At 43.0% G+C, this 27333-nt stretch overlaps 2 protein-coding genes across 2 annotated transcripts; one reads left to right on the top strand and one right to left on the bottom strand.

Annotated features, from left to right (window-relative positions):
• Positions 1-8453: 8453 nt before the first annotated feature.
• On the top strand, positions 8454-11025 carry LOC115920963. Its single transcript, XM_030977788.1, has 3 exons — positions 8454-9080; positions 9848-10081; positions 10564-11025. Exons 1-3 carry the CDS (start codon positions 8779-8781, stop codon positions 10727-10729), a joined length of 702 nt encoding a protein of 233 aa, XP_030833648.1. The 5' UTR covers positions 8454-8778; the 3' UTR covers positions 10730-11025.
• A 1297-nt stretch (positions 11026-12322) lies between these two features.
• Positions 12323-15059, bottom strand: LOC115920962. The gene is made up of 4 exons (XM_030977787.1): positions 14963-15059; positions 13944-14115; positions 13434-13582; positions 12323-12966 (listed from the first exon to the last, which is right to left on the bottom strand). Exons 1-4 carry the CDS (start codon positions 14970-14972, stop codon positions 12788-12790), a joined length of 510 nt encoding a protein of 169 aa, XP_030833647.1. The 5' UTR covers positions 14973-15059; the 3' UTR covers positions 12323-12787.
• Positions 15060-27333: the final 12274 nt, after the last annotated feature.

The raw sequence follows: 27333 nt of genomic DNA, 5'->3' as shown, positions 1-27333 counted from the left end.
AAGGCGATTCTCTGTACCGTTCTCGAAAAATAATCCTCGTCTGAATTCAGTTTCCCCCCCCCCCCCCTCCTCCCGTGCGCGCGAAGCACAGAAGCTTTTACGTTTCATTAAATCATTAGGGAAGGAAGGCGATTCGTTGTACCGTTCTCGACAATTAATCCTCGCTGAATTCAGTTTACCCCCCCCCCCCCCCGCCCATGGCCTGGAAGCTTTAACGTTTCAATATATCATTAGAGAAAGAAGGCGATTTGTTGTACCGTTCTCGACTCTTAATCCTTGTCTAAATTCAGTTCCCCCACCTCCTGCGCGAAGCGCGGAAGCTTTGACATTTCATTTAATTATTAGAGAAAAAAGACGATTCGTTGTACCTTTGTCGAAAATAATCCTCGTCTGCTTTCAGTTCCCCCCCCCCCTCCTGCGCGAAGTGCGGAAGCTTTGACGTTTCATTAAATTATAAGAGAAACGACGATTCGTTGTACCGTTCTCGAAAATAATCCTCGTCTAAATTCAGTTTACCCCCCCCCCCGCCCAAGGCCTGGAAACTTTTACGTTTTAATAAATCATAAGGGAAAGAAGGCGATTCGTTGTACCGTTCTCGACTCTTAATCCTTGTCTAAATTCAGTTCCCCCACCTCCTGCGCGAAGCGCGGAAGCTTTGACGTTTATTAAATTATTAGAGAAACAAGACGATTCGTTGTACCGTTCTCGAAAATAATCCTCGTCTGATTGCATTTCACCTCCCTCCCCCCCCCTCCCGCGCTTAGCGCGGAAGCTTTTACGTTTCATCAAATCATTAGAGAAACAAGACGATTTGTTTTACTGTTATCGACTCTTAATCCTCGTCCGAATTAAGTTTCCTTCCCCCCCTCCTCCGAAGCGCGCGAAGCGCGGAAGCTTTTACGATTCATTTAATCATTAGAAAAAGGAGGCGATTTGTTGTACCGTTCTTGACTCTTAATCCTTGTCTAAATTCAGTTCCCCCACCTTCTGCGCGAAGCGCGGAAGCTTTGACGTTTCATTGAGTTATCAGAGAAACAAGACGATTCGTTGTACCGTTGTCGAAAATAAGCTTCTTCTGCTTTCAGTTTCCCCCCTACCGCGCGGAAGCTTTTATGTTTCATTAAATCATTAGGGAAAGAAGGCAATTTGTTGTATCGTTCTCGACTTTCAATCCTCATCTGAATTCAGTTACCTCCCCCCCCCCCCCCCCCCCCTCCGCGCAAAAGCTTTTACGTATCATTAAATCATTAGAGAAAGAAGGCAATTCGTTGTACCGTTCTCGACAATTAATCGTCGTCTGAATTTAGTTTACCCCCCCCCCCCCCCCCCATGGCCTGAAAGCTTTAACGTTTCAATATATCATTAGAGAAAGAAGGCGATTTGTTGTACCGTTCTCGACTCTTAATCCTTGTCTAAATTCAGTTCCCCCACCTCCTGCGCGAAGCGCGGAAGCTTTGACATTTCATTGAATTATTAGAGAAAAAAGACGATTCGTTGTACCGTTGTCGAAAATAATCCTCGTCTGCTTTCAGTTTCCCCCCTCCTGCGCGAAGTGCGGAAGCTTTGACGTTTCATTAAATTATAAGAGAAATGACGATTCGTTGTACCGTTCTCGAAAATAATCCTCGTCTGAATTCAGTTTACCCCCCCCCCCCCCCGCCCAAGGCCTGGAAACTTTAACGTTTTAATAAATCATTAAAAAAAGAAGACTATTCGTTGTACCGTTTTCGACTGTTATTCCTCGTCCGAATTAAGTTACCCCCCCCCCCCCCTCCTCCCGTGCGCGCGAAGCACAGAAGATTTTACATTTCATTAAATCATTAGGGAAAGAAGGCAATTCGTTGTACCGTTCTCGAAAATAATCCTCGTCTGAATTCAATCCCCCCCCCCCCCCCCCTCCTGCCCAAGGACTGGAAGTTTTTACGTTTCAACGAATCATTAGAGAAAGAAGACGATTCGTTGTACCGTTCTCAACTCTTAATCCTTGTCTAAATTCAGTTCCCCCACCTCATGCGCGAAGCGCGCAAGCTTTGACGTTCATTAAATTTTTAGAGAAACAAGACGATTCGTTGTACCGTTCTCGAAAAAATCCTCGTCTGAATCCAGTTTACCCCCCCCCCCTCCCGCGCTTAGCGCTGAAGCTTTTACGTTTCATCAAATCATTAGGGAAAGAAGGCTATAAGTTGAACCGTTCTCGACTCTTAATCCTCGAGCGAATTTAGATTCCCCCCCCCCCCCCCTCCTGACCAAGGTCTGGAAGCTTTTACGTTTTAATAAATCATTAGAGAAAGAAGGCTATTTGTTGTACCGTTTTTTGCCTCTTAATCCTTGTCTAAATTCAGTTTCCCCACCTCATGCGCGAAGCACGGAAGCTTTGACATTTCATTAAATTATCAGAAAAACAAGACGATTCGTTGTACCGTTCTCGATTCTTAATCTTCGTCTGAATTAAGTTTCCTCCCCCCCCCCTCCCGCGCGCGCGAAGCACGGAAGCTTTTACGATTTATTAAATCATTAGAGAAAAAAGGCGATTCGTTGTACCGTTGTCGAAAATAATCCTCGTCCGCTTTCAGTTTCCCCCTTCCTGCGCGAAGTGCGGAAGCTTTGACTTTTCATTAAATTATCAGAAAAACAAGACGATTCGTTGTACCGTTCTCGAAAATAATCCTCGTCTGAATTCAGTTTACCCCCCCCCCCCCCCTCCTGCCCAAGGCCTGGAAGCTTTTACGTTTCAACGAATCATTAGAGAAAGAAGACGATTCGTTGTACCGTTCTCGACTCTTAATCCTTGTCTAAATTCAGTTCCCCCACCTCCTGCGCGAAGCGCGGAAGCTTTGGCGTTCATTAAATTATTAGAGAAACAAGACGATTCGTTGTACCGTTCTCGAAAATAATCCTCGTCTGAATGCAGTTTACCTTCTCCCCCCCCCCCCCTCCCGCGCTTAGCGCGGAAGCTTTTACGTTTCATCAAATCATTAGAGAAACAAGACGATTTGTTGTACCGTTATCGACTCTTAATCCTCGTCCGAATTTAGTTTCCTTCCCCCCCCCCCCCCCTCACGCGCGCGCGAAGCGCGGAAGCTTTTACAATTCATTTAATCATTAGAGAAAGGAGGCGATTTGTTGTACCGTTCTCGACTCTTAATCCTTGTCTAAATTCAGTTCCCCCACCATCTGCGCGAAGCCGCGGAAGCTTTGACGTTTTATTGAGTTATCAGAGAAACAAGACGATTCGTTGTACCGTTGTCGAAAATAAGCTTCTTCTGCTTTCAGTTTCCCCCCCTACCGCGCGGAAGCTTTTATGTTTCATTAAATCATTAGGGAAAGAAGGCAATTCGTTCTATCGTTCTCGACTTTCAATCCTCATCTGAATTCAGTTACCTCCCCCCCCCCCCCCCCCCTCCGCGCGAAAGCTTTTACGTATCATTAAATCATTAGAGAAAGAAGGCAATTCGTTGTACCGTTCTCGACAATTAATCCTCGTCTGAATTCAGTTTACCCCCCCCCCCCCCCCATGGCCTGGAAGCTTTAACGTTTCAATATATCATTAAAGAAAGAAGGCGATTTGTTGTACCGTTCTCGACTCTTAATCCTTGTCTAAATTCAGTTCCCCCACCTCCTGCGCGAAGCGCGGAAGCTTTGACATTTCATTGAATTATTAGAGAAAAAAGACGATTCGTTGTACCGTTGTCGAAAATAATCCTCGTCTGCTTTCAGTTTCCCCCCTCCTGCGCGAAGTGCGGAAGCTTTGACGTTTCATTAAATTATAAGAGAAACGACGATTCGTTGTACCGTTCTCGAAAATAATCCTCGTCTGAATTCAGTTTACTCACCCCCCCCCCCCCCGCCCAAGGCCTGGAAACTTTTACGTTTTAATAAATCCTAAGGGAAAGAAGACTATTCGTTGTACCGTTCTCGACTGTTAATCCTCGTCCGAATTGAGTCCCCCCCCCTCCTGCCCAAGGCCTGGAAGCTTTTACGTTTCATTAAATCATTAGGGAAAGAAGGCGATTCGTTGTACCGTTCTCGACTCTTAATCCTTGTCTAAATTCAGTTCCCCCACCTCCTGCGCGAAGCGCGGAAGCTTTGACGTTTATTAAATTATTAGAGAAACAAGACGATTCGTTGTACCGTTCTCGAAAATAATCCTCGTCTGATTGCAGTTCACCTCCCCCCCCCCCTCCCGCGCTTAGCGCGGAAGCTTTTACGTTTCATCAAATCATTAGAGAAACAAGACGATTTGTTTTACTGTTATCGACTCTTAATCCTTGTCCGAATTAAGTTTCCTTCCCCCCCCCCCTCCCAAGCGCGCGAAGCGCGGAAGCTTTTACGATTCATTAAATCATTAGAGAAAAAAGGCGATTCGTTGTACCGTTGTCGAAAATAATCCTCGTCTGCTTTCAGTTTCCCCCCTCCTGCGCGAAGTGCGGAAGCTTTGACGTTTCATTAAATTATCAGAAAAACAAGACGATTCGTTGTACCGTTCTCGAAAATAATCCTCGTCTGAATTCAGTTTACCCCCCCCCCCCCTACTGCCCAAGGCCTGGAAGCTTTTACGTTTCAACGAATCATCAGAGAAAGAAGGCGATTTGTTGTACCGTTCTCGACTCTTAATCCTTGTCTAAATTCAGTTCCCCCACCTCCTGCGCGAAGCGCGGAAGCTTTGACATTTCATTGAATTATTAGAGAAAAAAGACGATTCGTTGTACCGTTGTCGAAAATAATCCTCGTCTGCTTTTTGCTTCCCCCCTCCTGCGCGAAGTGCGGAAGCTTTGACGTTTCATTAAATTATAAGAGAAACGACGATTCGTTGTACCGTTCTCGAAAATAATCCTCGTCTGAATTCAGTTTACCCCCCCCCCTCCTCCCGTGCGCGCGAAGCACAGAAGCTTTTACGTTTCATTAAAACATTAGGGAAAGAAGGCGATTCGTTGTACCGTTCTCGAAAATAATCCTCGTCTGAATTCAGTTCCCCCTCCTCCTGCGCGAAGCGCGGAAGCTTTTACGTTTTATCAAATCATTAGAGAAACAAGACTATTTGTTGTACCGTTATCGACTCTTAATCCTTGTCTAAATTCTGTTCACCCCCCCCCCCCCCCCTCCCTCCCGCCTAAGGCCTGGAAGTTTTTACGTTTCATTAAATCATTAGGGAATGAAGGCGATTCGTTGTACCCTTCTCGACTCTTAATCCTCGTCCGAATTAAGTTTCCTTTCCCCCTCCCTCCCGCGCGCGCGAAGCACGGAAGCTTTTACGTTTCATTAAATCATTAGGGAAGGAAGGCGATTCGTTTTACCGTTCTCGACAATTAATCCTCGCTGAATTCAGTTTACCCCCCTCCCCCCCCCCCCTCCCATGGCCTGGAAGCTTTAACGTTTCAATATATCATTAGAGAAAGAAGGCGATTTGTTGAACCGTTCTCGACTCTTAATCCTTGTCTAATTCAGTCCCCCACCTCCTGCGCGAAGCGCGGAAGCTTTGACATTTCATTTAATTATTAGAGAAAAAAGACGATTCGTTGTACCGTTCTCGAAAATAATCCTCGTCTGAATTCAGTTTACCCCCCCCCCCCCTGCCCAAGGCCTGGAAACTTTTACGTTTTAATAAATCATTAGAGAAAGAAGACTATTCGTTGTACCGTTCTCGACTGTTAATCCTCGTCCGAATTAAGTTACCCCCCCCCCTCCTCCCGTGCGCGCGAAGCACAGAAGCTTTTACGTTTCATTAAATCATTAGGGAAAGAAGGCGATTCGTTGTACCGTTCTCGAAAATAATCCTCGTCTGAATTCAGTTCCCCCCCCCCTCCTTTCATTTAATGATAAGAGAAAAAATACGATTCGTTGTACCGTTCATGAATCTTTATCTTCTTTTGAATTCAGTTACCTTCCCCCTTCGCGCGAAAGCTTTTACGTATCATTGAATCATTAGAGAACGAATACGATTCGTTGTACCGTTTTCGACTCTTAATCCTTGTCTGAATTAAGTTAACCCCCCCCCCCCCTCCCGCGCTAAGCGCGGAAGCTTTTACGTTTCATCATATTATTAGAGAAACAAGACGATTTGTTGTACCGTTCTCGATTCTTAATCCTTGTCTAAATTCAGTTCCCCCACCTCCTGCGCAAAGCGCGGAAGCTTTGACATTTCAATAAATTATTAGAGAAACAAGACGATTCGTTGTACTGTTGTCGACCGTTAATCCTCGTCTGTATTTAGTTTCCCCCTCCCCCCTCCCGCCCAAGGCCTGGAAGCTTTTACGTTTCAATCAATCATTACAGAAAGAAGACGATTCGTTGTACCGTTCTCGACTCTTAATCCTCGTCTGAATTAAGTTTCCTCCCCCCTTCCGCGCGCGCGAAGCACGGAAGCTTTTACGTTTCATTTAATCATTAGAAAAAGAAGACGATTCGTTGTACCGTTCAGGAATCTTTATCCTCTTTTGAATTCAGTTACCTTCCCCCTTCGCGCGAAAGCTTTTACGTATCATTAAATCATTAGAGAACGAAGACGATTCGTTGTACCGTTTTCGACTCTTAATCCTTATCTAAATTCAGTTCCCCCACCTCCTGCGCAAAGCGCGGAAGCTCTGACATTTCAATAAATTATTAGAGAAACAAGACGATTCGTTGTACCGTTGTTGACCGTTAATCCTCGTCTGTATTTACTTTCCCCCTCCCCCCCCCCTCCCACACAAGGCCTGGAAGCTTTTACGTTTCAATAAATCATTAGAGAAAGAAGACGATTCGTTGTACCGTTTTCGACTCTTAATCCTTGTCTGATTTTAGTTTCCTCCCCCCCCCCCTTCCGCGCGCGCGAAGCACGGAAGCTTTTACGTTTCATTAAATCATTAGAGAAACAAGAAGATTCGTTGTACCGTTCTTGACTCTTAATCCTCGTCTGAATTTAGTTTACCCCCTCCCCCCCCCCTCCCGCGCTAAGTGCGGAAGCTGTGACGTTTCATTAAATTATTAGAGAAACAAGACGATTCGTTGTACCGTTTTCGACTCTTAATCCTCGTATGAATTAAGTTTCCTCCCCCCCCCCTCCCGCGCCTTTTACGTTTCATTAAATCATTAGAGAAACAAGACGATTCTTTGTACCTTTGTCGAAAATAATTCTCGTCTGCTTTCAGTTTCCCCCCTCCTGCGCGAAGTGCGGAAGCTTTGACATTTCATTAAATTATTAGAGAAACAAGACGATTCGTTGTACCGTTCTTGACTCTTAATCCTCGTCTGAATTTAGTTTACCCCCCCCCCCTCCCGCGCTAAGTTCTGAAGCTTTGACGTTTCATTAAATTATGAGAGAAACAAGACGATTCGTTGTACCGTTCTCGACTCTTAATCCTCGTCTAAATTCAGTTCCCCCCCCCCTCTAGCGCGCGAAGCACGTAAGCATTAACGTTTCATTTAATCATTAGAGAAAGAAGACGATTCGTTGTACCGTTCAGGAATCTTTATCCTCTTTTGAATTCAGTTACCTTCCCCCTTCGCGCGAAAGCTTTTACGTATCATTAAATCATTAGAGAACGAAGACGATTCGTTGTACCGTTTTCGACTCTTAATCCTTGTCTGATTTTAGTTTCCTCCTCCCCCCCCCCTTCCGCGCGCGCGAAGCACGGAAGCTTTTACGTTTCATTAAATCATTAGAGAAACAAGAAGATTCGTTGTACCGTTCTTGACTCTTAATCCTCGTCTGAATTTAGTTTACCCCCTCCCCCCCCCCCCCTCCCGCGCTAAGTACGGAAGCTGTGACGTTTCATTAAATTATTAGAGAAACAAGACGATTCGTTGTACCGTTTTCGACTCTTAATCCTCGTATGAATTAAGTTTCCTCCCCCCCCCCTCCCGCGCCTTTTACGTTTCATTAAATCATTAGAGAAACAAGACGATTCTTTGTACCTTTGTCGAAAATAATTCTCGTCTGCTTTCAGTTTCCCACCTCCTGCGCGAAGTGCGGAAGCTTTGACATTTCATTAAATTATTAGAGAAACAAGACGATTCGTTGTACCGTTCTTGACTCTTAATCCTCGTCTGAATTAAGTTTCCTCCCCCCCCCTTCCGCGCGCGCGAAGCACGGAAGCTTTTACGTTTCATTAAATCATTAGAGAAACAAGAAGATTCGTTGTACCGTTCTTGACTCTTAATCCTCGTCTGAATTTAGTTTACCCCCTCCTCCCCCTCCCGCGCAAAGTGCGGAAGCTTTGACGTTTCATTAAATTATTAGAGAAACAAGACGATTCGTTGTACCGTTCTTGACTCTTAATCCTCGTCTGAATTTAGTTTACCCCCCCCCCCCTCTCGCGCTCAGTGCGGAAGCTTTGACGTTTCATTAAATTATTAGAGAAACAAGACGATTCGTTGTACCGTTCTCGACTCTTAATCCTCGTCTAAATTCAGTTCCCCCCCCCCCCCCCTCTAGCGCGCGAAGCACGTAAGCATTAACGTTTCATTTAAAGACCTTGACCGGAGCGTAAACAACCATACATCCACAGACGGCTAATGAAACACAAAATACAAATACAAGAAAGAAAAAATTAAATACCCTTTCATTACTGAGAAAAATGAAAATTACAGTACAACTGCCGCCCCCTCCCAAATTCGCCTCGGTCAAGAGCCCCCGCGCCGCACGGACTTGGGTGACGTCATTTCGTGTAGACTCGAATTGTTTGCTATAATTCTTCGCCGCGCGATGTTCGAGATCTACATTGATTTTGCGTACCGTGAATCCTTTCTGCTTTTTATCGATTGAAGTTTGAGAAGTTTTGAGAAGTCTTTCTAAAGAGAATGGCTACCCCAGTCGTCAGGGCAGATGCACAAGATGATTTAGTTATGGAATTTGAGTGTGAGGAGGATGGCAGTTGCGGGGAAAGCGGTGAAAATGACAGTGTCAGTGGTAGTAGTGACAGTCCGGACAGTGGCAGCAGCAGTGATACCGACAGCGATTCAAGTGATGCAGACGCCGGAGAACACGGGCGTATCGTCGAGTGGGAGTATGAGCCTTTACCTCGTGGTGAACCTGGGCAAAATGTTGGCGATGCTGGAAGGGCCAACAACGCAAATCGGCTTCATGAAAATGTCGAGGATTGGTAATTAAGACTTATAAGCTTATTGAATTTGTTGTGCATTCTAAATATTTATTCCCCCAAAAATTGAAATCAAATACCGTAGATCTCTAGACTCGGTCATACATGTAAATGGCATGTCTAATTCTAAAGTTAACTTGTTGGAATGATTCTCTAGATCTATGTCTGCGCACCTAAAATTCGACCTCGATTTCATTACACAGTAAGATATTATTTTTAGAATCATCATTGTTATTCCGTTCTTCATATTCTAATGATTACTGAAACAAAAAAACTCGACAAATTATTCACAAGAACAATTTTTTTTAACGAATTTCAGACGGGCTCGTCATTTTGTGTAGCAAAACTGAAAAGTGCCCATGTCTGCGCACTCACTATTTTGCACGCAATTCAATCAAGCACAGTGAAGTTTCATACCAGGGACAACCCCCTGTTCAGACTTTTCTTTTTTGACAATGATTGAAATTTTCAGGGTGGCAAATGAAACTTGCTAAAACTCATTTTTAATCTTCCCAATTATTTTCACAAATTTTGGTATCTAAATGAATTGTTGAGGTTAAGATTGAAAATTGGTGTCGGTTTGATGTTTTGTTCTATAAATATCGCGCATTTACGTGGGTGCGCAGACATAGGCACTGCCTTGGGCACTCTTACCATACTACGACTACGAGAACGATGTCATTTTTATATTTATCAGGAAGCTGTAATAAAATATTTATAAAATTATAGTAGGTGTATTGATTTTTGTTTGAATCTTTCTGTATTTCAAGGTGTACATGTGGAAGATGTCGTGTGCCTCCATCTTTCAATGAAGGTGATTGTGTCTGTTGTCAGGAAATTGCTGAGGTCAAGGCAGAGGCTGATCGACAGGGTTCAAGTTGTCTGGTGGATTCTGAGGAGTTTGAGCCGGCCATCCTAAATGCGACAACATTGTACATCGGATGGATGGAGTACACAGATAGGTGGCGCCGAGCAGCCAAAGCATTTGGGGACAGGAACAATGAGTAAGTTATGTTTCTCCTTTTCATCATTTTGGCAAGGGCAAAAAAATAAATGGATTGATTTTGAAAGTTTATTGGGTGAAACTTTTCAAAACGAATTGAGTCACCGCACGATGAATTACTAGTTTTGACCAAAATTCTTGCCTGGTGACCACTGGTGTACTAGCTGCCTTATCTGCAGGTGCTTCGGGGCACTTTTTCAGGAAATGTATACAAATAGGCAAGAATGACCACCGATTTGTGAGTTTTAGCATGTTACCCCCCCCCCCCCCCCAATAATCTGTAGTTATGAAACACAAACTTTATATGCGATTTTGAATGTTGCCCCCCACCGCCCGACAAACAATGACTAACCCTTGGTCATTTTAGTTTTTTTTAATCATTTTTATTTTCCTGAATTAATTAATAAAGAATTAATATTTTGACATCAAATCATCTATCCTAAGAAAAATAATGAAATTTTTTTATTGCTTTTTATTTTACAGAAAATACAGGTATGTGGCGTACAGGAAAGTCGTGAGATGGTGTTGGGGCTGGCTCGGGAAGGACATCAGGGTGCAACTGCCAGCATGTGTCCATGCCTCAATAATGGAAGCGTATCCTGATGGACGTGGTCAGTACAAAGGGACCATCCTGCGTCGGTTGAGATGAGGATGTAACATCAACTATTGTCTTGCGAACTTTGAATGACTGTCATCTTCTATGTGATTGTCAGCCATCTTCTGTACGTTATTTGTGATCATCGGCTTTCATCTTCATATTCATCACAAATACTATTGTTTGAACTTCTCATGATGGTATGGTTGCTATGAACTTTGATCTCGACATTTGATTCTAATTTCCAAGAGCTGATATTCGAACTTTTGCAAAACTGTGATCAAGCAACGATTTCTTATGAGGAAGAATGTTGAAATCTATATAAACAAGCAACAAAAAAAAACAAAAAACAAACACAACATGCCTTGTTCCTTCTCTTTTGTTATACACCCTGCAATGTAATTTGTTTTAATAATTTGAGCATTTCATATACAGTCAACCTGCCGAGTCAGAAAGGGGAGAGAAAGAGAAAATGAAATTGAAAGAGAAAACGAAATTGAGAGAAAGAGAAATAACAGCATGGACACAACAAAGATAGAGAGAGGAATAATGAGAGTAAGAGAAGGGAATTGCGGTTGACGAAATTTCAAATGTGTGATAAATGGTAAGCATCGTAATAAATCCAGGAAATCCTTTATTTTGCATCAAATCTATCCTCCCAAAAAGGATAAACCTTAACCCTATCTCCCACTCTGTCCCTCTTCCTCTCTCTTTCTCCTCTTCCACCCTCCACATTCCCATCTCTCTATCCCACTTCCTCTCTCTGTTTCCTCTTCCATATTTCCATCTCTCACTCTGTCCCTCCTCTCTTTCTCCTCCTCCACATTCCCATCTCTCACTCTCTCCCTCTGCCTCTCTTTTCCTCTTCCACCCTCCACATTCCCATCTCTCACTCTTTCACAATCTCTCTTTCTCCTCTTCCATCCATCACATTCCCATCTCTCACTCTTTCACAATCTCTCTTTCTCCTCTTCCATCCATCACATTCACATCTCTCACTCTATCCCTATTGGTATCTATCTTTATCCCTCTTCTTCCTTCACATTCTCTATCTCACTCTCATTTTCACAGCAATTTCCATCTTTAAATTATGAAGCTTCCTACAAGACACCTATAATAGAAATAAACAAACAAGATTTGTGTTCCTTTAGATGAATTTTTGTTTACCTTTGCTCAAAATATTCTCAGAACATCCCATTGACGGTTTTTCCCCCCAATCATTTTCTTCTCTGTATGTGCAATATATTTCAAAATGATGCACCATTGGAACAAAAACTTTGATGCAACATGTACATTACATTCATCCTTATTTTATGTAAAGTTTACAGGATAGATGACTATTTTTATTATATCTGCAAGGATGATTATTTTTCAATCTTTTATAACCAGGTTTTAGGACAAACAGGAAACCGCTGTTAGGAAAAAAAGTATGGATGCGATGAAGTATCATCACAATGTTTCCTCTTCTGTGATAATATGGCATGATCTTTAAAACTACTAACTTTGAAAATGAATAACACAATTCACCTCGGCAGAAAAGGGAAAAAATCAAAAACAAAAAATAAAGTCATATCTGGTGCAATACATCAAATGGTTCTTGAATAAGAACAGTTTAGATGAAGAAAAAATGCATTTTTTTATTTTTTATTTTTTGCAAATAAGAAGCAAAAAGCATTGGCCAAGATGAAGGACTGTGAGAAAAATCAGATTATATTTGGTGCCAAATTCATGATCAACAGTGATTTACTTAGTGTTTATGAAAATCTAGTGCATATGCTTCAGAAATTGTTTTTAATTGAACTAAAAATGTAAGTTTTACAAATTTAATAAGTATTTTACCTATTAAAACCAATGACTATTGATGTGTACCATGGACTTTGGCTTGTGTAAGTATGTACAAGCTTACAGACAAGTTTCTAGTGCTTTACACTCACATAGAATCGGAATCCAATACTCACTTGCATAGAGTACTTCCATGTTACTCTCCATAATTATACTGGCATAAACATAATTTAGGGTCTATGAAAAACATGTATTGTACTGAAATAAAACAATCAGTGGTTAATGTTCAGGTAGCTGACACATTCATCATAGTTTCTATCACCAAAAGAACTAGTTTCTATCGCCAAAGCGATGATGTTGTTCAAAAGCTTGCACGGCTTCTCCATTGTCGGGGTGATGATGAGAGGCACTCCGTGCTGGTTGAGGCTGTAGCTCCTCCATGTTGTCTCTGAGCTGCTCCCTGTTTTCCACCAGTTCTACGACAACTCTCATCAGGGCTTTCACATAACCTACAAGATAAAATCCAAAACTATACCTTGAAATTCATCTATACGGTGTTAAAAAAATACACTTTGATAAGAGGAAAAAAAGAAAAGAGAAAAATAAGAACATAAGAAGAGAAAACTCTTTTTCTCACAAATATTGAATTACCTAATTTTACACACTATTTGTAGGTGGATGACCAATCAAATACCAATGGCATGCACATGTTCTTTGCTGAATAGGTAGTTCACTGACTTGGGGACTGACATATATGCCTGTTTCTGCTTGCTATTCAATATTACACATTTGCAGAAAGTAACCCAATACATGTTTATAATTATCAATTTAATCAACAGATTAAATTAAGGGCATATAGGCCACAAGAATCTACTAATTTGAATTCTATTGATCATGAAGTAATAAAAGATTTCTATATATAATTGAGCTCTTTTGTTGAATATTGATATCATTCACTAGACATGTGGCTACTTACCACATGTGCCAGCTGTCAGCACTCTCTCCACTGTGTGGCCTCCTTCCTTCGAGTGTGGATACTTCAACCTGTACACTGGGCTCCCTTCGGCATCAACAGCCTGGGCTCTATCACAATTTTCGTTCCAATGTAGGACAGCCAAATATAATCTGAAAAGAGTGAAGTTAAAAATAAAGGTCACATGAATAACATACTTGTGACAGTTGATTTTTATCTTTTTGGTAATGTAATGTCTATCATCATAAACTCGTTACCTACTCTCCAATAAGTGAAGGCAAGTGTTAGTGTAAAAAGCATGTGTTACAAATAATAAAAAAAAAAAAAAAAAAAAAAAAAAATGAAATAGAAAGAACCTGGCTATAACAAAAAGAAAATAATAACTTTAAAACATAAAACCAATAAAATCAAATTCAAAAGAAGAAGAAGAAGAAACAACACTGCCCTCTGTGACGTTCTAGTTAAATTTATATTAGGGGAGCATAATGTTGATGAATTAATTGCCTAATTTACCTGCACTTCATCCCTTGATATGAGTATACAAGCAACTTGGGGCAAAAGTGAAGGAGGATGTTGTGGAATGATTCAACCTTGCTGGTTTGGGCATGTGGGGACATCATCCCAATGTCGTTCACCAGTCTGGTCCTCAGCCATTCCTCTCGAAGCTTGTCGTACACCTTTGTACCTGTAATAAGATTGGGAATATAATATATGCGGTAAAGGTGAAGGAGAGTTCATTTAAATAGTTAGCAATCATGATCAAGAAGCAAAGTCAACAACAAATGACCGATGATTTTGTTTTAATAATCATCCCTGGCAACAACACTAGATCTAGACCATTTTGATTTGAATAAAAACAGTGTTTTCATCACGAGAAAGTATCAAGAAGAGGCACCCATGTGATTTCTGACATCAATTCAAAATAATTTAGTTCCTGGCTTCACTGTACTGCAGTGCACTGCCACTGGGCGGCACGAGTCCAAGGCCTAGATTCTACCAACTACCTAGTTTTCTTTTTCTTTTTTTTTAGGCCCAATTCTTCTTCAAAATCTCCATTTCATCTTCTTCTTATTTTTCATTGTTTACAGACTATATTCTAGACAATAAAACAATGTAGATCTAAATAATTCTTTGATTTAATGCTGGTAAACCATGCAAAAGGAAAGGCTATCTGTGCGATAAAAGCGAGCGAAACTTAGTTTTGTTCGAGAAATATTCCACGACCACCAGCATGACACGGCGCGGCAAGTCAGGCCGGGCCGGCCGCGGCCCGAGTGCTCTCGCGAGGCTCAGCGATAGATTGCTGAAAGTTGTGCAATCGCAGACCGAGGGCCGAGGCAGGCAGCCAGCAGCGCGGGCAAATGATTCGTTTCAATCTAATTTAGTGGAAATTTGGGGTTGATATTCCATATTACGTAGCGTGAAATTAATACAGATATAAAATGTCAACATTCTAATCGTAAAATGTCCAAATACAGCTTCGATATTGATATTTACAACAACAACAAAAGAGAGAAGAAAACTTCACATACCGACCACCATGCGAAGAACCAGAAGATATACCGAGTGGCCAAATAACCTACACGTTATGATGTCATCAGAAACGGGTAGAAACGGCCACCGGCTAGCGCAGCCGAAACTAAATCTCCGGGTGCCCCTCTCAAATCCGTGAATCCTGGGGTTCGGATGCTAAATACTTCTTTCAGAGGCCGTGGAATCTCGAGAAGTTTGCATTTTCATATTCAGTAAATATTCACGAGTCCGTAGGTATATAATTTGTCTATATAATGCTCTGCTCCGGTCAAGGTCTTTAATCATTAGAGAAAGAAGACGATTCGTTGTACCGTTCAGGAATCTTTATCCTCTTTTGAATTCAGTTACCTTCCCCCTTCGCGCGAAAGCTTTTACGTATCATTAAATCATTAGAGAACGAAGACGATTCGTTGTACCGTTTTCGACTCTTAATCCTTGTCTGAATGAAGTTAACCCCCCTCCCGCGCTAAGCGCGGAAGCTTTTACGTTTCATCAAATCATTAGAAAAACAAGACGATTTGTTGTACCGTTCTCGACTCTTAATCCTTGTCTAAATTCAGTTCCCCCACCTCCTGCGCAAAGCGCGGAAGCTTTGACATTTCAATAAATTTATTAGAGAAACAAGACAATTTGTTGTACCGTTGTCGACCGTTAATCCTCGTCTGTATTTAGTTTCCCCCTCCCCCTCCCGCCCAAGGCCTGGAAGCTTTTACGTTTCAATAAATTATTAGAGAAACAAGACGATTCGTTGTACCGTTCTCGACTCTTAATCCTCGTCTGAATTAAGTTACCTCCCCCCCCCCTCCTTTCCGCGCGCGCGAAGCATGGAAGCTTTTACGTTTCATTAAATCATTAGAGAAACAAGAAGATTTGTTGTACCGTTCTTGACTCTTAATCCTCGTCTGAATTTAGTTTACCCCCCCTCCCGGTGCTAAGTGCGGAAGCTTTGACGTTTCATTAAATTATTAGAGAAACAAGACGATTCGTTGTACCGTTCTCGACAATTAATCCTCGTCTAAATTCAGTTCCCCCCCCCCCCCTCTAGCGTGCGCGAAGCACGTAAGCATTAACGTTTTATTTAATGATTAGAGAAAGAAGACGATTCGTTGTACCGTTGTTGACCGTTAATCCTCGTCTGTATTTACTTTCCCCCTCCCCCCCCCCCCCTCCCACACAAGGCCTGGAAGCTTTTACGTTTCAATAAATCATTAGAGAAAGAAGACGATTCGTTGTACCGTTTTCGACTCTTAATCCTTGTCTGATTTTAGTTTCCTCCCCCCCCCCCTTCCGCGCGCGCGAAGCACGGAAGCTTTTACGTTTCATTAAATCATTAGAGAAACAAGAAGATTCGTTGTACCGTTCTTGACTCTTAATCCTCGTCTGAATTTAGTTTACCCCCTCCCCCCCCCCCCCCTCCCGCGCTAAGTGCGGAAGCTGTGACGTTTCATTAAATTATTAGAGAAACAAGACGATTCGTTGTACCGTTTTCGACTCTTAATCCTCGTATGAATTAAGTTTCCTCCCCCCCCCTCCCGCGCCTTTTACGTTTCATTAAATCATTAGAGAAACAAGACGATTCTTTGTACCTTTGTCGAAAATAATTCTCGTCTGCTTTCAGTTTCCCCCCTCCTGCGCGAAGTGCGGAAGCTTTGACATTTCATTAAATTATTAGAGAAACAAGACGATTCGTTGTACCGTTCTTGACTCTTAATCCTCGTCTGAATTTAGTTTACCCCCCCCCCTCCCGCGCTAAGTTCTGAAGCTTTGACGTTTCATTAAATTATGAGAGAAACAAGACGATTCGTTGTACCGTTCTCGACTCTTAATCCTCGTCTAAATTCAGTTCCCCCCCCCCCCCCCCTCTAGCGCGCGAAGCACGTAAGCATTAACGTTTCATTTAATCATTAGAGAAAGAAGACGATTCGTTGTACCGTTCAGGAATCTTTATCCTCTTTTGAATTCAGTTACCTTCCCCCTTCGCGCGAAAGCTTTTACGTATCATTAAATCATTAGAGAACGAAGACGATTCGTTGTACCGTTTTCGACTCTTAATCCTTGTCTGATTTTAGTTTCCTCCTCCCCCCCCCCCCCTTCCGCGCGCGCGAAGCACGGAAGCTTTTACGTTTCATTAAATCATTAGAGAAACAAGAAGATTCGTTGTACCGTTCTTGACTCTTAATCCTCGTCTGAATTTAGTTTACCCCCTCCCCCCCCCCTCCCGCGCTAAGTACGGAAGCTGTGACGTTTCATTAAATTATTAGAGAAACAAGACGATTCGTTGTACCGTTTTCGACTCTTAATCCTCGTATGAATTAAGTTTCCTCCCCCCCCCCCCTCCCGCGCCTTTTACGTTTCATTAAATCATTAGAGAAACAAGACGATTCTTTGTACCTTTGTCGAAAATAATTCTCGTCTGCTTTCAGTTTCCCACCTCCTGCGCGAAGTGCGGAAGCTTTGACATTTCATTAAATTATTAGAGAAACAAGACGATTCGTTGTACCGTTCTTGACTCTTAATCCTCGTCTGAATTAAGTTTCCTCCCCCCCCCCTTCCGCGCGCGCGAAGCACGGAAGCTTTTACGTTTCATTAAATCATTAGAGAAACAAGAAGATTCGTTGTACCGTTCTTGACTCTTAATCCTCGTCTGAATTTAGTTTACCCCCTCCTCCCCCTCCCGCGCAAAGTGCGGAAGCTTTGACGTTTCATTAAATTATTAGAGAAACAAGACGATTCGTTGTACCGTTCTTGACTCTTAATCCTCGTCTGAATTTAGTTTACCCCCCCCCCTCTCGCGCTCAGTGCGGAAGCTTTGACGTTTCATTAAATTATTAGAGAAACAAGACGATTCGTTGTACCGTTCTCGACTCTTAATCCTCGTCTAAATTCAGTTCCCCCCCCCCCCCTCTAGCGCGCGAAGCACGTAAGCATTAACGTTTCATTTAATCATTAGAGAAAGAAGACGATTCGTTGTACCGTTCAGGAATCTTTATCCTCTTTTGAATTCAGTTACCTTCCCCCTTCGCGCGAAAGCTTTTACGTATCATTAAATCATTAGAGAACGAAGACGATTCGTTGTACCGTTTTCGACTCTTAATCCTTGTCTGAATGAAGTTAACCCCCCTCCCGCGCTAAGCGCGGAAGCTTTTACGTTTCATCAAATCATTAGAGAAACAAGACTATTTGTTGTACCGTTATCGACTCTTAATCCTTGTCTAAATTCTGTTCACCCCCCCCCCCCTCCCTCCCGCCTAAGGCCTGGAAGTTTTTTACGTTTCATTAAATCATTAGGGAATGAAGGCGATTCGTTGTACCCTTCTCGACTCTTAATCCTCGTCCGAATTAAGTTTCCTTTCCCCCTCCCTCCCGCGCGCGCGAAGCACGGAAGCTTTTACGTTTCATTAAATCATTAGGGAAGGAAGGCGATTCGTTTTACCGTTCTCGACAATTAATCCTCGCTGAATTCAGTTTACCCCCCTCCCCCCCCCCCCCCTCCCATGGCCTGGAAGCTTTAACGTTTCAATATATCATTAGAGAAAGAAGGCGATTTGTTGAACCGTTCTCGACTCTTAATCCTTGTCTAATTCAGTCCCCCACCTCCTGCGCGAAGCGCGGAAGCTTTGACATTTCATTTAATTATTAGAGAAAAAAGACGATTCGTTGTACCGTTCTCGAAAATAATCCTCGTCTGAATTCAGTTTACCCCCCCCCCCCCTGCCCAAGGCCTGGAAACTTTTACGTTTTAATAAATCATTAGAGAAAGAAGACTATTCGTTGTACCGTTCTCGACTGTTAATCCTCGTCCGAATTAAGTTACCCCCCCCCTCCTCCCGTGCGCGCGAAGCACAGAAGCTTTTACGTTTCATTAAATCATTAGGGAAAGAAGGCGATTCGTTGTACCGTTCTCGAAAATAATCCTCGTCTGAATTCAGTTCCCCCCCCCCCCCCTCCTTTCATTTAATGATAAGAGAAAAAATACGATTCGTTGTACCGTTCATGAATCTTTATCTTCTTTTGAATTCAGTTACCTTCCCCCTTCGCGCGAAAGCTTTTACGTATCATTGAATCATTAGAGAACGAATACGATTCGTTGTACCGTTTTCGACTCTTAATCCTTGTCTGAATTAAGTTAACCCCCCCCCCTCCCGCGCTAAGCGCGGAAGCTTTTACGTTTCATCATATTATTAGAGAAACAAGACGATTTGTTGTACCGTTCTCGATTCTTAATCCTTGTCTAAATTCAGTTCCCCCACCTCCTGCGCAAAGCGCGGAAGCTTTGACATTTCAATAAATTATTAGAGAAACAAGACGATTCGTTGTACTGTTGTCGACCGTTAATCCTCGTCTGTATTTAGTTTCCCCCTCCCCCCTCCCGCCCAAGGCCTGGAAGCTTTTACGTTTCAATCAATCATTACAGAAAGAAGACGATTCGTTGTACCGTTCTCGACTCTTAATCCTCGTCTGAATTAAGTTTCCTCCCCCCTTCCGCGCGCGCGAAGCACGGAAGCTTTTACGTTTCATTTAATCATTAGAAAAAGAAGACGATTCGTTGTACCGTTCAGGAATCTTTATCCTCTTTTGAATTCAGTTACCTTCCCCCTTCGCGCGAAAGCTTTTACGTATCATTAAATCATTAGAGAACGAAGACGATTCGTTGTACCGTTTTCGACTCTTAATCCTTATCTAAATTCAGTTCCCCCACCTCCTGCGCAAAGCGCGGAAGCTCTGACATTTCAATAAATTATTAGAGAAACAAGACGATTCGTTGTACCGTTGTTGACCGTTAATCCTCGTCTGTATTTACTTTCCCCCTCCCCCCCCCTCCCACACAAGGCCTGGAAGCTTTTACGTTTCAATAAATCATTAGAGAAGAAGACGATTCGTTGTACCGTTTTCGACTCTTAATCCTTGTCTGATTTTAGTTTCCTCCCCCCCCCCCCTTCCGCGCGCGCGAAGCACGGAAGCTTTTACGTTTCATTAAATCATTAGAGAAACAAGAAGATTCGTTGTACCGTTCTTGACTCTTAATCCTCGTCTGAATTTAGTTTACCCCCTCCCCCCCCCCCTCCCGCGCTAAGTGCGGAAGCTGTGACGTTTCATTAAATTATTAGAGAAACAAGACGATTCGTTGTACCGTTTTCGACTCTTAATCCTCGTATGAATTAAGTTTCCTCCCCCCCCCCTCCCGCGCCTTTTACGTTTCATTAAATCATTAGAGAAACAAGACGATTCTTTGTACCTTTGTCGAAAATAATTCTCGTCTGCTTTCAGTTTCCCCCCTCCTGCGCGAAGTGCGGAAGCTTTGACATTTCATTAAATTATTAGAGAAACAAGACGATTCGTTGTACCGTTCTTGACTCTTAATCCTCGTCTGAATTTAGTTTACCCCCCCCCCCCTCCCGCGCTAAGTTCTGAAGCTTTGACGTTTCATTAAATTATGAGAGAAACAAGACGATTCGTTGTACCGTTCTCGACTCTTAATCCTCGTCTAAATTCAGTTCCCCCCCCCCCCTCTAGCGCGCGAAGCACGTAAGCATTAACGTTTCATTTAATCATTAGAGAAAGAAGACGATTCGTTGTACCGTTCAGGAATCTTTATCCTCTTTTGAATTCAGTTACCTTCCCCCTTCGCGCGAAAGCTTTTACGTATCATTAAATCATTAGAGAACGAAGACGATTCGTTGTACCGTTTTCGACTCTTAATCCTTGTCTGATTTTAGTTTCCTCCTCCCCCCCCCCCCTTCCGCGCGCGCGAAGCACGGAAGCTTTTACGTTTCATTAAATCATTAGAGAAACAAGAAGATTCGTTGTACCGTTCTTGACTCTTAATCCTCGTCTGAATTTAGTTTACCCCCTCCCCCCCCCCTCCCGCGCTAAGTACGGAAGCTGTGACGTTTCATTAAATTATTAGAGAAACAAGACGATTCGTTGTACCGTTTTCGACTCTTAATCCTCGTATGAATTAAGTTTCCTCCCCCCCCCCTCCCGCGCCTTTTACGTTTCATTAAATCATTAGAGAAACAAGACGATTCTTTGTACCTTTGTCGAAAATAATTCTCGTCTGCTTTCAGTTTCCCACCTCCTGCGCGAAGTGCGGAAGCTTTGACATTTCATTAAATTATTAGAGAAACAAGACGATTCGTTGTACCGTTCTTGACTCTTAATCCTCGTCTGAATTAAGTTTCCTCCCCCCCCCTTCCGCGCGCGCGAAGCACGGAAGCTTTTACGTTTCATTAAATCATTAGAGAAACAAGAAGATTCGTTGTACCGTTCTTGACTCTTAATCCTCGTCTGAATTTAGTTTACCCCCTCCTCCCCCTCCCGCGCAAAGTGCGGAAGCTTTGACGTTTCATTAAATTATTAGAGAAACAAGACGATTCGTTGTACCGTTCTTGACTCTTAATCCTCGTCTGAATTTAGTTTACCCCCCCCCCCTCTCGCGCTCAGTGCGGAAGCTTTGACGTTTCATTAAATTATTAGAGAAACAAGACGATTCGTTGTACCGTTCTCGACTCTTAATCCTCGTCTAAATTCAGTTCCCCCCCCCCCCTCTAGCGCGCGAAGCACGTAAGCATTAACGTTTCATTTAATCATTAGAGAAAGAAGACGATTCGTTGTACCGTTCAGGAATCTTTATCCTCTTTTGAATTCAGTTACCTTCCCCCTTCGCGCGAAAGCTTTTACGTATCATTAAATCATTAGAGAACGAAGACGATTCGTTGTACCGTTTTCGACTCTTAATCCTTGTCTGAATGAAGTTAACCCCCCTCCCGCGCTAAGCGCGGAAGCTTTTACGTTTCATCAAATCATTAGAAAAACAAGACGATTTGTTGTACCGTTCTCGACTCTTAATCCTTGTCTAAATTCAGTTCCCCCACCTCCTGCGCAAAGCGCGGAAGCTTTGACATTTCAATAAATTTATTAGAGAAACAAGACAATTTGTTGTACCGTTGTCGACCGTTAATCCTCGTCTGTATTTAGTTTCCCCCTCCCCCTCCCGCCCAAGGCCTGGAAGCTTTTACGTTTCAATAAATTATTAGAGAAACAAGACGATTCGTTGTACCGTTCTCGACTCTTAATCCTCGTCTGAATTAAGTTACCTCCCCCCCCCCTCCTTTCCGCGCGCGCGAAGCATGGAAGCTTTTACGTTTCATTAAATCATTAGAGAAACAAGAAGATTTGTTGTACCGTTCTTGACTCTTAATCCTCGTCTGAATTTAGTTTACCCCCCCTCCCGGTGCTAAGTGCGGAAGCTTTGACGTTTCATTAAATTATTAGAGAAACAAGACGATTCGTTGTACCGTTCTCGACAATTAATCCTCGTCTAAATTCAGTTCCCCCCCCCCCCTCTAGCGTGCGCGAAGCACGTAAGCATTAACGTTTTATTTAATGATTAGAGAAAGAAGACGATTCGTTGTACCGTTGTTGACCGTTAATCCTCGTCTGTATTTACTTTCCCCCTCCCCCCCCCCCCTCCCACACAAGGCCTGGAAGCTTTTACGTTTCAATAAATCATTAGAGAAAGAAGACGATTCGTTGTACCGTTTTCGACTCTTAATCCTTGTCTGATTTTAGTTTCCTCCCCCCCCCCCTTCCGCGCGCGCGAAGCACGGAAGCTTTTACGTTTCATTAAATCATTAGAGAAACAAGAAGATTCGTTGTACCGTTCTTGACTCTTAATCCTCGTCTGAATTTAGTTTACCCCCTCCCCCCCCCTCCCGCGCTAAGTGCGGAAGCTGTGACGTTTCATTAAATTATTAGAGAAACAAGACGATTCGTTGTACCGTTTTCGACTCTTAATCCTCGTATGAATTAAGTTTCCTCCCCCCCCCCCTCCCGCGCCTTTTACGTTTCATTAAATCATTAGAGAAACAAGACGATTCTTTGTACCTTTGTCGAAAATAATTCTCGTCTGCTTTCAGTTTCCCCCCTCCTGCGCGAAGTGCGGAAGCTTTGACATTTCATTAAATTATTAGAGAAACAAGACGATTCGTTGTACCGTTCTTGACTCTTAATCCTCGTCTGAATTTAGTTTACCCCCCCCCCCCTCCCGCGCTAAGTTCTGAAGCTTTGACGTTTCATTAAATTATGAGAGAAACAAGACGATTCGTTGTACCGTTCTCGACTCTTAATCCTCGTCTAAATTCAGTTCCCCCCCCCCCCCTCTAGCGCGCGAAGCACGTAAGCATTAACGTTTCATTTAATCATTAGAGAAAGAAGACGATTCGTTGTACCGTTCAGGAATCTTTATCCTCTTTTGAATTCAGTTACCTTCCCCCTTCGCGCGAAAGCTTTTACGTATCATTAAATCATTAGAGAACGAAGACGATTCGTTGTACCGTTTTCGACTCTTAATCCTTGTCTGATTTTAGTTTCCTCCTCCCCCCCCCCCCCCTTCCGCGCGCGCGAAGCACGGAAGCTTTTACGTTTCATTAAATCATTAGAGAAACAAGAAGATTCGTTGTACCGTTCTTGACTCTTAATCCTCGTCTGAATTTAGTTTACCCCCTCCCCCCCCCCCTCCCGCGCTAAGTACGGAAGCTGTGACGTTTCATTAAATTATTAGAGAAACAAGACGATTCGTTGTACCGTTTTCGACTCTTAATCCTCGTATGAATTAAGTTTCCTCCCCCCCCCCCCCTCCCGCGCCTTTTACGTTTCATTAAATCATTAGAGAAACAAGACGATTCTTTGTACCTTTGTCGAAAATAATTCTCGTCTGCTTTCAGTTTCCCACCTCCTGCGCGAAGTGCGGAAGCTTTGACATTTCATTAAATTATTAGAGAAACAAGACGATTCGTTGTACCGTTCTTGACTCTTAATCCTCGTCTGAATTAAGTTTCCTCCCCCCCCCCCCTTCCGCGCGCGCGAAGCACGGAAGCTTTTACGTTTCATTAAATCATTAGAGAAACAAGAAGATTCGTTGTACCGTTCTTGACTCTTAATCCTCGTCTGAATTTAGTTTACCCCCTCCTCCCCCTCCCGCGCAAAGTGCGGAAGCTTTGACGTTTCATTAAATTATTAGAGAAACAAGACGATTCGTTGTACCGTTCTTGACTCTTAATCCTCGTCTGAATTTAGTTTACCCCCCCCCCCCCTCTCGCGCTCAGTGCGGAAGCTTTGACGTTTCATTAAATTATTAGAGAAACAAGACGATTCGTTGTACCGTTCTCGACTCTTAATCCTCGTCTAAATTCAGTTCCCCCCCCCCCCCCTCTAGCGCGCGAAGCACGTAAGCATTAACGTTTCATTTAATCATTAGAGAAAGAAGACGATTCGTTGTACCGTTCAGGAATCTTTATCCTCTTTTGAATTCAGTTACCTTCCCCCTTCGCGCGAAAGCTTTTACGTATCATTAAATCATTAGAGAACGAAGACGATTCGTTGTACCGTTTTCGACTCTTAATCCTTGTCTGAATGAAGTTAACCCCCCTCCCGCGCTAAGCGCGGAAGCTTTTACGTTTCATCAAATCATTAGAAAAACAAGACGATTTGTTGTACCGTTCTCGACTCTTAATCCTTGTCTAAATTCAGTTCCCCCACCTCCTGCGCAAAGCGCGGAAGCTTTGACATTTCAATAAATTTATTAGAGAAACAAGACAATTTGTTGTACCGTTGTCGACCGTTAATCCTCGTCTGTATTTAGTTTCCCCCTCCCCCTCCCGCCCAAGGCCTGGAAGCTTTTACGTTTCAATAAATTATTAGAGAAACAAGACGATTCGTTGTACCGTTCTCGACTCTTAATCCTCGTCTGAATTAAGTTACCTCCCCCCCCCCCTCCTTTCCGCGCGCGCGAAGCATGGAAGCTTTTACGTTTCATTAAATCATTAGAGAAACAAGAAGATTTGTTGTACCGTTCTTGACTCTTAATCCTCGTCTGAATTTAGTTTACCCCCCCTCCCGGTGCTAAGTGCGGAAGCTTTGACGTTTCATTAAATTATTAGAGAAACAAGACGATTCGTTGTACCGTTCTCGACAATTAATCCTCGTCTAAATTCAGTTCCCCCCCCCCCTCTAGCGTGCGCGAAGCACGTAAGCATTAACGTTTTATTTAATGATTAGAGAAAGAAGACGATTCGTTGTACCGTTCAGGAATCTTTATCTTCTTTTGAATTCAGTTACCTTCCCCCTTCGCGCGAAAGTTTTTACGTATCAGTAAATCATTAGAGAACGAAGACGATTCGTTGTACCGTTTTCGACTCTTAATCCTTGTCTGAATTAAGTTAACCCCCCCCCCTCCCGCGCTAAGCGCGGAAGCTTTTACGTTTCATTACATTATTAGAGAAACAAGACGATTTGTTGTACCGTTCTCGATTCTTAATCCTTGTCTAAATTCAGTTCCCCCACCTCCTGCGCAAAGCGCGGAAGCTTTGACATTTCAATAAATAATTAGAGAAACAAGACGATTCGTTGTACCGTTGTCGACCGTTAATCCTCGTCTGTTTTAGTTTCCCCCTCCCCCCTCCCACCCAAGGCCTGGAAGCTTTTACGTTTCAATCAATCATTACAGAAAGAAGACGATTCGTTGTACCGTTCTCGACTCTTAATCCTCGTCTGAATTAAGTTTCCTCCCCCCCCCCCTTCCGCGCGCGCGAAGCACGGAAGCTTTTACGTTTCATTAAATCATTAGAGAAAGAAGACGATTCGTTGTACCGTTCTTGACTCTTAATCCTCGTCTGAATTAAGTTTCCTCCCCCCCCCCTTCCGCGCGAGCGAAGCACGGAAGCTTTTACGTTTCATTTAATCATTAGAGAAACAAGACGATTTGTTGTACTGTTCAGGAATCTTTATCCTCGTTTGAATTCAGTTACCTCCCCCCTTCGCGCGAAAGCTTTTACGTATCAATAAATCATTAGAGAACGAAGACGATTCGTTGTACCGTTTTCGACTCTTAATCCTTGTCTGAATTCATTTTCCCCCCTCCTGCGCGAAGCGCGGAAACTTTGACGTTTCATTAAATTATTAGAGCAAGAAGACGATTTGTTTTACCGTTCTCGACTCTAAATCCCTGTCTCAATTCACTCCCCCCCCCCCCCCCTTTCCTGCGCGAAGCGCGGAAGCTTTGACTTGTCATTAAATTATAAGAGAAAGAAGACGATTCGTTGTACCGTTTGCGATTTTTAATCCGTGTCTACATTCTGTTTCCCCCCCCCCTCCTGCGCGAAGCGCGGAAGCTTTTACGTTTCATTAAATTATTAGAGAAAGAAGACGATTCGTTGTACCGTTCTCGACCCTTAATCCTAAAAGCGGAAGCTTTTACGTTTCATTGAACCATTAGAGAAACAAGACGATTTGTTGTACCGTTCTCGACTCTTGATTCTTGTCTAAATTCTGTTCCCCCACCTCCTGCGCGAAACGCGGAAGCTTTTAAGTTTCATTATATTATTAGAGAAAGAAGACGATTCGTTGTACCTTTATCGACCCTTAATCCACGTCTGTATTCAGTTTCCCCCTCCCCCCTCCAGCCCAAGGCCTGGAAGCTTTTACGTTTCAATAAATCATTAGAGAAAGAAGACGATTCGTTGAACCGTTCTCGACTCTTAATCCTCGTCTGAATTAAGTTTCTTCCCCCCCCCCTCTCCCACGCGCGCGAAGCAAGGAAGCTTTTACGTTTCATTTAATCATAACAGAAAGAAAACGACTCATTGTACTGTTCTTGACGCTTAATCCTCGTCTGAATTTAGTTTACCCCCCCCCCCCTCCCGCGCTAATCGCAGAAGCTTTTACGTTTCATTAAATCATTAGAGAAACAAGACGATTTGTTGTACCGTTCAGGAATCTTTATCCTCGTTTGAATTCAGTTACCTTCCCCTTCCGCGCGAAAGCTTTTACGGACAATTAAATCATTAGAGAACGAAGACGATTCGTCGTACCGTTTTCGACTCTTAATCCTTGTCTAAATTCTGTTCCACAACCTCCTGCGCGAAGCGCCGTAGCTTTTACGTTTCATTAAATTATTAGAGAAACAAGACGATTCGTTGTACCGTTCTCGATAATTAATCCTCGTCTTAATTCAGTTCCCCCCCCCCTTAGCGCGCGCGAAGCGCGGAAGCATTTACGTTTCATTTAATCATAACAGAAAGAAAACGATTCATTGTACCGTTCTTGACTCTTAATCCTCGTCTGAATTTAGTTTACCCCCCCCCCCTCCCGCGCTAAGCGCAGAAGCTTTTACGTTTCATTAAATCATTAGAGAAACAAGACGATTTGTTGTACCGTTCAGGATTCTTTATCCTCGTTTGAATTCAGTTACCTTCCCCTTCCGCGCGAAAGCTTTTACGGACAATTAAATCATTAGCGAACGAAGACAATTCGTCGTACCGTTTTCGACTCTTAATCCTTGTCTAAATTCTGTTCCCCAACCTCTTGCGCG

The sequence above is a fragment of the Strongylocentrotus purpuratus genome, unplaced genomic scaffold (genome assembly GCF_000002235.5).
Source record: "Strongylocentrotus purpuratus isolate Spur 01 unplaced genomic scaffold, Spur_5.0 spur5_scaffold_1, whole genome shotgun sequence".
NCBI classification, from domain to species: domain Eukaryota; kingdom Metazoa; phylum Echinodermata; class Echinoidea; order Camarodonta; family Strongylocentrotidae; genus Strongylocentrotus; species Strongylocentrotus purpuratus.
The sequence above is the reverse complement of the archived record's forward strand: the minus strand, read 5'-3'. Positions and strand labels throughout refer to the sequence as shown.

Coding starts and splice junctions, on each gene's coding strand:
- LOC115920963 (XM_030977788.1), top strand. CDS start 8,779: ATGGCTACCCCAGTCGTCAGGGCAGATGCACAAGATGATTTAGTTATG. Junction 9,081..9,847: donor CATGAAAATGTCGAGGATTG/GTAATTAAGACT, acceptor CTGTATTTCAAG/GTGTACATGTGGAAGATGTC. Junction 10,082..10,563: donor TTTGGGGACAGGAACAATGA/GTAAGTTATGTT, acceptor TTTATTTTACAG/AAAATACAGGTATGTGGCGT.
- LOC115920962 (XM_030977787.1), bottom strand. Junction 13,583..13,943: donor TATCAAGGGATGAAGTGCAG/GTAAATTAGGCA, acceptor CACTCTTTTCAG/ATTATATTTGGCTGTCCTAC. Junction 12,967..13,433: donor GCTGACAGCTGGCACATGTG/GTAAGTAGCCAC, acceptor TTTATCTTGTAG/GTTATGTGAAAGCCCTGATG.